Source organism: Balaenoptera borealis (genome assembly GCF_965194805.1).
Source record: "Balaenoptera borealis genome assembly, chromosome: 20".
Classification (NCBI taxonomy): domain Eukaryota; kingdom Metazoa; phylum Chordata; class Mammalia; order Artiodactyla; family Balaenopteridae; genus Balaenoptera; species Balaenoptera borealis.
This window is the reverse complement of record NC_138879.1, coordinates 21019278-21032895: the sequence shown is the minus strand read 5'-3', so window position 1 is coordinate 21032895 and position 13618 is coordinate 21019278. Positions and strand designations below refer to the sequence as shown.

General features: G+C 44.5%; 1 protein-coding gene across 1 annotated transcript; it reads right to left on the bottom strand.

The window, feature by feature from the left end:
* Positions 1–63: 63 nt before the first annotated feature.
* On the bottom strand, positions 64–6969 carry PSME3 (proteasome activator subunit 3). The gene is made up of 11 exons (XM_082372301.1): positions 6607–6969; positions 5891–5923; positions 5702–5764; positions 5402–5506; positions 3943–3991; positions 3275–3387; positions 2993–3061; positions 2789–2856; positions 2635–2689; positions 2423–2509; positions 64–1828 (listed from the first exon to the last, which is right to left on the bottom strand). The coding sequence occupies exons 1-11, from the start codon at positions 6646–6648 to the stop codon at positions 1748–1750; spliced, it is 765 nt and encodes a 254-aa protein (XP_082228427.1). The 5' UTR covers positions 6649–6969; the 3' UTR covers positions 64–1747.
* Between the last annotated feature and the right edge of the window lie 6649 nt (positions 6970–13618).

The window sequence follows — 13618 nt, the reverse complement described above, 5'->3', positions numbered from 1 at the left end:
TGTGCACACACGTAAGTGTGGGTATGTCCCTGGCCATCAGAGCATCGCACCAGGGTCTGCAGCTTTAGAAAGAGGTCAAAGTACCTGTATTTTTAATAATTTCTTGACATGGTAAAAGAATTTTACATTACGATCCAAGGGTGGTAAGGTGAGGAGGAGGGACATGGGAACAATCCAACAAACAAAAAGGGAAACTGAGAAACACATGGTGGGAGGACGGAACAGTTTTAGCTGGAAGGGGTCTGAGGGTGGGTAGGGGCATTGCCCAACTAAAATGCAATTGGTTTGTTACTGAGTACTATTCATGGGAAGACAGCATCCTAACTCCTTCTCTATAGCATACTGGGAGGAAAAATGATGCATCCAGATGGAAATATGATTGGGGGTTGGAAGACAGAGACGGGGGTAGAATAAAAGTCAGAAACAGACACAGAGAATCACCAGCAGACTCTCCAGTAGTGGTAGAATAAAAGTGGGGGTTGATGAGGGTTAACACAAAAGCTGTAACAAGTGACATCTCTGGAAGATTTGAGAGATAAGAGGCAACTCTTCTATGGTTTTGACTTGCCCAGCAGATTTCCACATACACACAATGTGTACATGCATGTGTGTGCATGCACACACATATACACACAAGTGACCGCCTTCCCTGGAAGCACAAAACTATAAATAAGAAAACATTTTTCCCAAAGGGAAAACCCAGTAGGAGCAGCAGCATCTGGCCTCACAGCTGCAGACACCCCCACCCCAATTTACAACTGGCCTGGGAAGAGGAAACCGGGATTCAGAGGACCAGCCTTTGCAAAAATGCCCCAAAGGACCCGAGTCACAGAGGAAGGGGAACCCACTACCCCTGCTTCTCATCTCTCAGTTGTCCTCCAACTCACCAGCCTCGGGCACCAAGAGGCTACAATATCAGGAGACAATGGGCCCTGGTGGATGAGGACTAAGACACCTAACACCTTCTGAACGGGGGGTGGGGGGTGGGGTGGGGGGGTGGTGTGTGTGTGTGTGTGTGTGTGTGTGTGTGTGTGTGAGTGTGACAGAGACAGGGTTTGGGGGGTGGGCAGGGCTGGGGGGAGGGGAGGGCATCAAGTAACAGAGTAGGAAGGCATGTGTGTGCTGCATGTGTGTACGTGTGTGTATATCACGCACATATGTGTATGTGAAAATCCTAGTTATAAAAACATCTGAAGCAGCTAGGGACTTGGCAGAAGGTCTAAGGTGTACCCAAAGTCATCACCAGGGCAACTGTGGCAGGGAGGATGCAACGTCCCACAGTGTCAAGGGACACTAACCTCCCATCAGGAAGAAAGGAGCTGGTCCCCCCCACCCCGCCCCAGTTCCTACAAAACACCTAGCACTCTCCTTCCAGTTCCCTCAGCTTCTAACCAACTAATCATCAAGAGGAAGAAAATACAAAGCCCAAGACACAGGAGGGAGCCAGGGAGAAAAAACACAAGTATTCTTGTGCCAACATCCTGTGCACACAAACCTGGAGGTCTCCAGAAATTAGGACGGGGGGCGTGGGGTATTAGGGAAGGAAATAGAAGAGTTCCTGAGGCCTGAAAAAAGAGGTAAACACGTCACAGAACTACATGAGAGTTTCATTAGACTCTAACTAAAAACAGAGAGAGGTGTGATTACTACTTCCAGCCAGTTTCCCCATCACGATAGTCATGTAACAAACCAAGGCAATGTCGGTCTTGAGCCAGACTCACAGAGTCCCCTGGCCCTGGCCCTGGCCTCAGTACAGTGTCTCTGCATTGCTGCTCCGGGGCCGTTTGATCTTCTCGATATTTTTCAGGATCATGTCATGTAGAGTGACCTGGGAGAAGAGGGATCAGGGACTCACATGTCTGCTGTACCCCTACCTCACTAGGAAAATAAGACACCGCCACAAACTCCCAAGCAATCACTCACATAACCCGGATCTCACTCACTTGAATCGGAATTCAGCATGGCTGCCCTACTACCTCTCTTATACCCCAGGCACATCTGGGTATATCCAGGGCCCAAGAGTCTAATAAATAACATTTACTGAGCACTTAACATACCAAGAATTGCACTGGGTCCTTTAATGTGTTAGAGATGAAGAAACTGAAGTTTGAGGTTAAACTTGCCCAAGGCCACACATTACAGGTAGGATTGGTTCTAAACCTAAGTCTGACTCTAACGTCTACATCTTCACCCCTATTCTATGTTGTGCCCCTTCTCATCCAGGTAGAAAGAAGAGAGATGCCCAGCTAGATACCTTCAATGACCTCATAGCTCTCAACACTCGGCTAATGGGCAGAATTTGTTCCACTCATTTTACCTCCACCCCCCGCCCCCCATCTCAACCCCCAGAGAGTGGCAAGAAAATGGTCACCAGAACTAAGAGAAGCCAGAGCAACTGTGGGCAGGGACCAAGGTTACTTACATATTGATTCCTTAGCTCTGATATGATGAGCCGAAGGCTGATATATTCTTTCTCATCAATCTCTGTCACGGTGCGGCGATAGTCCTCCTGAGAGTGGGGCGGAGAAAAGGCTAGTTCCCAAAGCCTGACTGTCCCCACAAGACTCTTCCCAGGAACAGTCACTCCTCCCTGTCCTACCACTTCCACCCTCGGCCCACAAAACCCTTACTTACCACATGGGGATATTTAGCTATTTTAGAAACCAATTTGGCTCTTGTAATATAATATCTGGAAGGAGAGAGAAGAGGAGGAAGCTGCAGGAGACCCCGGACAGTGCTTACCACCTCACCAGCCCGCAATTCCTGGGCCAAGCCCAAGCAGCCCTACCTAGATATCTGGTCCAGATAAGATGCAGCTTCACTCTCAACAGTTCTTAGTTCTGCAACTGTCTCCTCCTGAAAAAACAACTGAGTCAAAAGTCACTTCCATATCACCCCAAGGCAGACCAAAGAGAAAGGGAAAACAGAAAAGCAGGGGAGATGAGATTATCTCCCAAACCTTCCTCTCCAGTTTCTAATGCAAGCACATTACCTGAATGGACACCCCAAAGTTGTTCCCATCTTCTATCCTAGGAATCAGAAGTTGTACCCACATTTTGACCTGGAGAGTGAGGGGACCAAAATATACATATGAGGACCTTGGCCTTTTCTACTGAAGCCATGAAGTATACAATTCATGCTGCTGGGGCCAGATGTCAGGAGCACAGGAGCCAAGATAGTCTTCCAATTCCCACATCATCTCCATGCCTCCAGCCCCATATCCATCATCTTGCATAGTTCAAGCCAGGCTATTTGGGGTCAGCCCCTGCCTCACCGTGTTGCATTTCTCGATCAGCAGCCGGATCTCAGGCTTCACTTTTTCAATAATGTCCACCAGCTGCTGGTTGCTTTTTAGCATCCCATTGGGCATCACGAACACCTTGGTTCCTGGCAGGGACATGAGGAAGGTTAAATGATTTGGATGGAAGGGCAGGACATAGCACTCCACCCCTTTCTCTCTTTCCCAGACCCATGAGATGCTATGACCTCTGCCTTTTATCTGTCACAACTCTATCTATAAACCTTGACACCCCCAACGAAATCAAAAAAAGAGAACGCATGGATTAAGAAATGGGTGTCTAAAGTATCCCAAAACTCTGAAGAATAAGGAAATTAAAATATGCTCTATAGACTTAATGTACCAATATTACTGAAGAGGAAAAAATGATATGGAACTGTGACTTCTGTGAAAAATCTGTGATGTGTAGCCACCTCCAACCTCTCTCCCTTGGCAGTCCACACTAAGACAAACCCTCCCTATTAACTGGAAAATTAGGTTTACAGTGCTAAATAATGACAATGCTTGGAGGACTTGGGAATGCTAACATCTGGGAAATAAATTCAGATCCTGCTTCCTGGCCAGGAGGACACAAGATTCATCCTGCATCTCAGGGCTGCAGGCCAGGAAAGACTGGGGTCGGGTATAGTGAAGGGAGCTCTCACCCTGGAAGGCCTCTTCGCATTCATCCAATCTTCGCTTCTTGTAAGTGGGCTAAAGATACAAAAAGATGGGAATCAGCCTGCTCGACACCTACATCTCCATCATAAGCTACGCTTCGAGCAAGTTTAATCCCTTCCTCGACCCCATTATTAATTTACACACAATTTACTAAGTACATACAAGGCTTTAAGAGAAGATTCTTGGGGCCTCCCTGATGACGCAGTGGTTAAGAATCCGCCTGCTAATGCAGGGGACACGGGTTCCAGCCGTGGTCCGGGAAGATCCCACATGCCACGGAGCAACTAAGCCTGTGCGCCACAACTCCTGCACTCTAGAGCCCGCAAGTCACAGCTACTGAGCCCACGTGCCACAACTACTGAAGCCCACACGCCTAGAGCCCATGCTCTGCAACAAAAGAAGCCACCGCAATGAGAAGCCCGTGCACTGCAAAGAAGAGTAGCCCCCGCTCGGCACAACTAAAGAAAGCCCGCGTGCAGCAACGAAGACCCAACGCAGCCATTAATTAATTAATTAATTAATTAATTTAAAAGATTCTTGCCACAAAGCAACTTAAACTCTAGTTGGGAAGACCAACGTTTCAAGAAATATAACAAATTAAGCAATTAGGGGGAATTCCCTGGTGGTCCAGTGGTTAGGGCTTGGTACTTTCACTGCCAGAGGCCTGGGTTCCATTCCTGGTTGGGGAACCAAGATCCCACAAGCCGTGCGACATGGCCAAATAAATAAATTTTAAAAATTTAAAAATTGAGCAATTGGGCAGGGGGGATACTATAAAAAACAGGAAAAATGAAGCACTGAATGCAGAGTTACGATAATTAAGGGAATAAGTACAAATCCGCTGGTTCCACAAAAAAATGCAATATTCAATCAACAAACATGTATTTAGCACCTGCTATGTACTAGGAACAATGCTAGGTGCTGGGGATACAAAGATAATTAAGATAGTTTCTGCTTTCCAGAATTGCAAGTTCTATCAATGAGACAGTAATGCAGACAAAGAACAATACAGTACAGTGTCATCACTGTTATAATAGAATGTGGATATATAGCTGATAAAGACTAGGCACTAAAGATACACAAAGACTAGGACTGCAGTTACACAGCAAGAACTGTTCATTCCATAACAACACTCAAGACACTGAAACGGGTAAGAAAAGTCTTGCCTAGAGCCCTGGGGACAGACCAGATCACCTGAGGGAACCTGCAGCTATTTGTCCTATTTTTAAACTCACTCTAACAGAGTAGCATTAACATATTCACTTCATACTACAAATGAAAATCAGGATCTAAAGGGGGTGTACTTTAGTCATAACATCTGTAAGAATCCTCATTCCCAGATCCAAATCTCACTGTTCCCTCTGTATACGTTCAAACTGAGCAGGGAATAAAGAACAGAGAACCTATTGCTTCCGAACACAAAGATAAATATAGTACACTTACACCGTCCAGTCCATCATGGCTATTGGTGAGAAGAATGGGGTCAGGGACTGGGAGATTCATGTCTGAGTGGATCTGAGTTAGGTCATGGATGTTTAGGATTGGTTCCTGAAAGAGAGAAGCCCACCCCCAAAACATTAGTTTTTTCAAGATGAACAAAGAAGTATTTCATTTAAAGGGCAAGAAATGAGAGCGCTTTACAGTACAAAACAAAACAGAATTAACACATGATTTGTCCCATTTGACAGAAAGACCGGGGGCAAAAAAATGGGGGAATCTGAGGAAAAGAAAAGCGTCTCTCACCTTCAAAAAACTATCAAGTTCTAACAATTTCTTTGGGAAAAAATTTGCCACCAAGTCTTCTGCCTAAAGATGAGGGAAAATACAACCGAATTAGTAACTGTGGGAGGAAGGTCTGTCTCTACAGGTATCTCTCCTCTGGGGAACTCCCGACTATTAACCAACACTCATTTTTCTATTTATTCCACTCACCTCACTTGTGATCCGCTCCCTGAAAGAATCAACCTAAAATTAATAAAGAAAGCAATTCACTAAGAGTAAGTCAGTACCTGGCAACAGAAGTATGGGCAGGATGGGGAAACCCAAATCCAACTGTCTTCCCCTCACCTTGTAATTGTAATGAGAAGCTGAGAGGCCCCCAGACTGCAAATACTTTCTTTTTCTGAGGATCCATTTCTCCATCTCAGGAGAGGGAAGCCGGGCTTGAGGGCAGCACCCGCCTGTGTTCCCTCCCTCCCTCCCTGTGTCTGAAGCTGTCTGACTTTGAGAGCAGACAAAAGACAGGTAGGTGGGGGAGGTGTGAGCTCACAAACGTGTCAACCACCATCCAAACCTGGCCCAGTCTACGAGGCAGGCATGATGCCAAGGGCAGGGGCAGCAGCAGCGCCCGGAGGCGGGGACGCTGCTGGGCTGGGGGACTTACAGCTGTCACTGGCCTAAAAAACTTAAGTCCACCACGTGTCCGCGGAGGTCTCCCTGGGCTCTCCACTATTAGACGGGGTACAGAAGGCCATCCCATATTATCCTCTCCCCCGATGCCGTTCCGGGAGTGGGGGGCTGGGCTGAGCCGAGCGGAAGCTCAGGGCTGGTGTCCCCAGGGAGACAAAGACGCCATGGGGAGTGGGTAGCCGGTCAGACTGCTCGGGGATCGAAGCGAGGATTAAGGAGGCCCAGGCCGGTGCCGTTACCTTGAGCTTCACTTCCTGATCCACCTTCAGCAACGAGGCCATGGCCGGGCCGGGCCGTGTCCGCTCCGCTGGAGACCGGAGGCGCTGTGGGCTCCGGGGAGGGCGTCAGAGGCAGGCGGGAATGTCGGCTGCTTTCGGGACGCAGCCGCCCTCGCTGGCTCACTCACTGCTCTCTCGCTCCCTCCCTTCGTGCCGGCCGGCCGTCCGTTCGCCCGCCCGCCCGCCGCCTGTGCGTGCTGCCTGCTCCCTCTCTCGCTCGCCCTCCCGGCTTTCGCCTCTCACGCCGGAAGTTACGTCACAGCCAATCGCCGGGAGCCCGGCGAGGATGCGCACATGCGCTGCGGAGCCGCGCTGAGGTTCGGCTCTGGACATTCTTATCCCCCGGTTCCTGTGCGTTCTACGGGTGAAATAAAAGGGAGTGCGGTCAAGGGTGGTTTCGTGAGATCTGAGGCTCAAAGAGACTCGGGGATTACTTGCGTCTCTGTTATCCCGGCACTCGCCTTCTCCGAAGGGACCTTCGGAGCCGCTGCCGCCTCGAGCGGGGACCCGACCGATGACGCCGTCGCGCCCCAGTGACGTCGGCCTGAGGAAGCTTGACGGTCCCCGCGCTAGGTTTGGGGCGTCTAGTCTGTGATTTCTGCCGCATCCTCCTCTTGGCCGAAGCTCTAGTGTTAGGCTGGAGCCTAACAGAAGACAAGTCCTGTTGCACCAGGCTTCCCCACCTTTCTCTGCCATTTAGCCACTTAATCTAATACACTTCCAGACCTCAGTGACCAACTGCCTGATGGATGGGCAAATTGATGCCTGGAGGCCGGTAGTGCTTGTCCAAGGCTACACAGTGTTTCCAGAAAACCCAAGACCAGAACTCAGATCTCCTAACTTCTAGGGCAATGCTGTATCCATTTTCCTCATGGAAGTCAGAGACTCTAACTCTTAATTCACCCACTCACATGGTCTCTTTTTTTTTTTAAAGTTTAATATGTACATATGTTGTTCATATCACCGGCATTTATTTATTTATTTATGGCTGTGTTGGGTCTTCGTTTCTGGGCGAGGGCTTTCTCCAGTTGCGACAAGCGGGGGCCACTCTTCATCGCGGTGTGCGGGCCTCTTCACTATCGCGGCCTCTCTTGTTGCGTAGCACAGGCTCCAGACACGCAGGCTCAGTAATTGTGGCTCACGGGCCTAGTTGCTCCGCGGCATGTGGGATCTTCCCAGACCTAGGGCTCGAACCCGTGTCCCCTGCACTGGCAGGCACATTCTCAACCAGTGCGCCACCAGGGGGGAGCCCCCTCATACGGTCTCTTAACATTGGTTATTTCTCTCTAAAATGGACTAGGCTCTGAGACAGCAGTGTCTCAGAGGCTAGAAATAATGTCACTTACATAAATTAAAATCTTCTAGCAGCCACATTAAAAAGTGAAACTAGTGAAATTAGTTTTAATCATATATTTAACCCAGTTTAACCAAATATTTCACCATGCAATCAATATAAAAAATATTAATGAGATCGTGTACATTCTTTTCTCATACCAAGTCTTTGAAATCCAGTAAGAATTTTACACTTATTGCACATCTCAGTTCAGAGGAACCACATTTGCAGTACTCAGTAACCATATGTGGTTAATGGCTCCTGTATTGAACAGCACAGTTCTGGGAAATCAAAGGTAAACAAGACTCAAGTTCTCTGGTCTCTTGGGACTTAATACTTGGGAAAGACACCAGAAAGTAAACTGACAACATAACTGCAAAATTTGATAAATGTTAGGGAAAAAATGACTGACATAGAGAATGCCAGGGGTCTATTTTAGTTCAAATGGCCATGAAAGGCCTCTCACATGAAGTGACAAGCTATAAGGGTGTAAAAGGGTTAGCTTGGGAAGAGTGAGGGGAAGAGCCTTCAAAGGTATGGGTGCAGCACAGGCAAATGCCCTGGGGAAGGAAAGTGGTTGTCCAGTTGAAGAAATTTTTTTAAAGAGCGTATTTATTTATTTATTGGCTGCACTGCCACCAGGGATCAAACCCGTGACTCCTGCAGTGGAAGCGTGGAGTATTAACTACTGAACCACCAGGGAAGTCCCAGTTGAAGAAACTGAAGGACTAGTTAGTTAGTTGGGGGTGGGAGTCGGCTGGGGAGGTTTGTTAGGAAACAATTTGGATTAAGTGCAAAGGCAGGTCATCTGATTTACATTTTATCCTGGGCACACCTCTGTGTTAAGAGCAAGGGAGGGACTTCCCTGTGGCGCAGTGGTTGGGAATCCGCCTGCCAATGCAGGAGCCACGAGCCCTGGTCCAGGAAGATCCCACATGCCACGGAGCAACAAAGCCTGTGCGCCACAACTACTGAGGCTGCGCTCTAGAGCCCACGAGCCGCAACTACAGAGCCCACGTGCCTAGAGCCCATGCTCCGCAACAAGAGAAGCCACCGCAATGAGAGGCCTGCGCACCGCAAAAAGGAGTGGCCCCTGCTCTCCGCAACTGGAGGAAGCCTGTGTGCAGCAACGAAGACCCAACGCAGCCAAAAATAAATTTATAAAAAAGAGCAAGGGAGATGGTGGGAATACACAGTTAAATGAAGTGTGACTGACTATGGCCTCTGGAATCAGAGAAACCTGCCTTCAAATCCCACCTCAGCTCCTTGCTAACTGTAATATCTTGGGAAAATTACTGAAATGCTGAGTCTCAGTTCCCTCATCTGTAAAATGGAATTTTAATTATCATTAATAAATAGTATGCAATTTTGTAGGGTTGTTATGAATATTGGAAATCACATATATGTAAAATAACTAGCACAGTGCCTGGATACAAGGCAGGCACTAGATAAACAGTAGCCATTATCAGATAAGCTACCTGTTCATGCTTAGCATGATAAGGTTACTCCTTAAACTGTATAGTTATTATCAGCCCCATTTTCAGACTCAAAGTTCTTTTCCACTTATTCAAGAACACATACAACATAGCCCATACTACCCATCTTGTGTATTAACATCTAACAGTTTTCCCCCTTTTACCCCTGCTTTCTGTTAACACTTGTCCCTAGTAACTTTTCAACTCTGATCTGGAACATAACTTCAGGAATGCTTTCTCAAATTAACTACATCCTATTTTAAGTGTGCCATTACCCTGCATTTCTTTCAGAATTAATAACTTCAGCTTGAAAACTTAATGTGTTTCTGCTTGTTGAAATATGGCTTTGTTCTCAAATAATTGTATTTTGGCTTCTTCAAGTAGGGTTGTAAGAAGACAGATGCACATTCCTTTTTTATTTCCCTTTCTCCTCCCTTATCCAAGTATTTTATGTAATGTGCACTCATTTGTTTATTTATTCAGTGAACAATTGCTGAGGGCACCACTACATTTAACAAACTATTCATTCCTGGGTGCTTATGAATCAAACATGATCACTGATGACTGGTCTTATTTTAAATTCAGGTCCACAACATTCAAATGGGTGCTCCTGGGAGTCTCAGGTGTTCCTTGGCTTGGAGACAACCATCTTCTCCCTGTGTCTCTTCACATGTCTTCCCTCTGTTCATGTCCACTTTTGTGTCCAAATTGCCCCTTTTTATAAGGACAACCAGTCATACTGGATTAATGACTTACTGACCTCATTAACTTGATCATCTGCAAAGACCCTATTTCCAAACAAGGTCCCACTCACAGGTACTGGGGGTTAGGACTTCAACATCTCCTGGGAGAACGCAATTCAACTCGTAACACCTACCATTATCTGAAATCACCTTATTCATTTGTTTATATGTTTATTGTCAAATTCTCTCCTCAAGAATATAAACTATTAGAGCAGTTCACCAGTGTATCCTCCCAGACCGAGACGAGTGACTGGCACATAGCAGGTCTTCAATAAATATTTGTTGAATTGATGACAATATGTTGATTATTCACAATCCCTCAGGCATTACACATACTGATTGTCATATATTCTCCAAGCAGCAGAGCACACAGAGAGTTTGCTACGTGCCGGACATTGCTCTTTGTGCTTCATATTATTAGTTCATTTAATCATCACACTACCCTATGTGACGTACACTATTATTCTTATTTTAATCTTTTCTCTTTTTTTTTCTTTTCTTGGCCATGCCACGCAGCATGTGGGATCTTGGTTCCCCAACCAAGGATCGAACCCATGTCCCCTGAAGTGGAAGCACGGAGTCCTAACCACTGGACCACCAGGGAATTCCCTATTAATCTCATTTTACAAATATGAAAACAAGGTACAGAGTAGATGAAGAACTTGCTCAAGGTCAGGGTTGGTAAATGACAAAGACAGACTTCCAAACGCACAGTTGTCGTCTCTATAGGCCCTACCTCTCTAGAAGCCCTTTACGTCTCCACGCCTTTCTGAGATGGTGTTAGTGGCAGCCACACAGGAAGAAATGTAGGACTATGAATCGGCCACACGAGGCCTAGGTGAAAATTCTTTGAGGATGATTCCACCCATCTCCTCTAGAGGGGGTCTCATGCTGAAAGATCCAAGAGGAATAAGGGTTGTAAAGACCATCTCTAATTAGCAATACCAGGAGAAAATCAATCTAGTCCCACGTATTACATGTGATGCTAATTATAGGAGGATCGTACACATTTAAAATATTAATAGGAAAGTCACTTCTGGAAGTGGGAACAACTTTCTAAGCAATATAAGTCATCAAGAAAAAAAGCAGATTTGAATTCATAAAAACATAAAACGTCTGCACATCTGGAAAACACCTTAGTTAAACAGATCATTCATACAAATTAATGAATCATACTGAGAAAAATACTAAGAACCTAATAGACAAATGAGCAAAGGACACAAACGAATTTCACAAAAGAGGAAAACCTTCACAAAAGAGTCAATATTTACAAGTAACCAATGATATATCAACTAAAATAACAAGGAAGTGCCATTTTTTGCCCTCGTTCCTCAACTATATGATAACTAATACTGGCCAAGGCATCGTGAAATAGGCTCTCTCATACATTACTGGAGGTAGAATATAATTATGTGCAACCACTTTGGAAAACAATTGCTAATGTTAATCAAGAGACCTGAAATAGCCAAACTCAGTAATCCCAGTTGTGAGGTTCTACCATTAGGAAACAGTAAGCTCTTCACTGCAGCATTATTGTAATCACCAAAACTGGAAGCAATGGAAATTTCCAGCAACTAAGAAACACATTAAGGTAGCGTACTTGATGCAGTGTAATGCAGTCATGAGAATGACAATTACAAAAACCGTGTAGCAACATGGGAAAATATTTATTATGTAATGTTAAATTTTAAAAGCAGGATACAAAAACTACATATAGATTACAAACATAAATACAGCCTTGTTAAAATACATAGGGAAAAAAACATCGTAATGGAAAACATAAAAATTATAGTGTGGTGAGATTACGGGTAATTTCCTGACACTATTGCCCTAACTTCCTGTATTGTTATATTTTCTTTCTGTAAAAAGTTTAATTTTGCTGTAAATGAATTATAGGCTTGTTGTTAAAAAAAAATCTAACAGTACAAACTTGTATGCAGTAGAAGTCTCTGTCCCGTTGTTCAGTGAAGGACACTGCTTGCTGTACGTCATTTCATATAACATTTAACATGTCATGTTATATACCACATATGTTACGTTGTTTTTTGTACAAATGGAATCGTATCATGTTTACTGCCTATAACTTTTCTTATTTCAATTGATAATCATCTCTTGCCTCAATTCAGGCAAAACCTCCCAACTGGTCTCCCTGCTTCTACCCTTGCCCTCCTTCAGACCATTCTCAAAGTAGTCAGAGGAACCAAGTAAAAAGCAAGTTACTTCATTCTTTCTAATGGTTGCCTAGTATTCTGCTGAATGAACAATACCATAATTTATTTAAACAATCCCTATTACTGAAGGAAATTTAGCCGTGAACTTTCTTGTACATCTATATTTGATCACTTGCGTATCTATGAGGAAAATTCCTAGAAAGAAATTTTATGAATCAAAGACTATGAACATTTAAATTTTTGAAAGACATTCCCAAATTGACCTCCAAAAAGATTATGCTAGTTTACGCATGGAGTTCCCCAACTGCTCATCAACACTCGATGTTATCAACTGGTTCAGCCTTTACAATCTCATAAATGAGAAATGCTGCCTGACTTGTTTGATTTTCACTGACTTAAGTACAAGTAAAATGAAATATATTTTAATTTTTTTAATCAGCCATTTGTTTTTCTGTGAGCTTTTTCATATTCTTTGCCCATTTCATTACTGGCCTATCGGTATTTTTATTGATTGAATAGACTTCTGTATATTAAGAAAACTTACCTTCTTTCTTATGAGCTGCAACTATTTTCCATATGTTTCTTTCATAACTTTTTTTTACAGTGTCTTTGATAGTTCAGAAAGTTTTAATTTTTGAGTAAAATTCAGTAGTTTCCTTTTCAGCTTCTGATTTTCATGTCATGCTTAGACAGACCTTCTTTACTTCAAGATTATAAAAAATATTCACTCATGCTTTCATCTAGTACCTTTAATCACTGTATTTTTGACACTGAAATTTGTGACTAACTTGGTATAAAGAGTGAAGTAGAAGATTCAGCTCACCACCATTTACATGGCTCTTTGGCCCCACCCATCACTTACTAAGTAGTTCATTTCCCCACTGATTTGAAATACTAGCTTTATCACATACTAAATCCCCCTGTACACTTGGTCTATTTTTGAACTCTATTCTGTTCCACTGATATTCCTGCACCAAGACAAAAATGGTTTAGTTTTATAATTTCATAATACGTTTCAATATCTGAAGTGTTCGGCTTTCCCTAATTATAATTGAAATTTTAAAATATAAAATGAAACAATAAAGTTTACCTCCTCACTTTCCCCTCTAAGTGTGTCTACCACTCTCTCGGGCGCCCAGCTCTCCCAACGAGAAACTTTAAAAACTAACACAGCAGTGAATAATGAAACTGGCTCCGCTCTGAAGTGACAAATCTGAAGAAAAGTCACTGCATTAGAAAACGGGAGAGTGT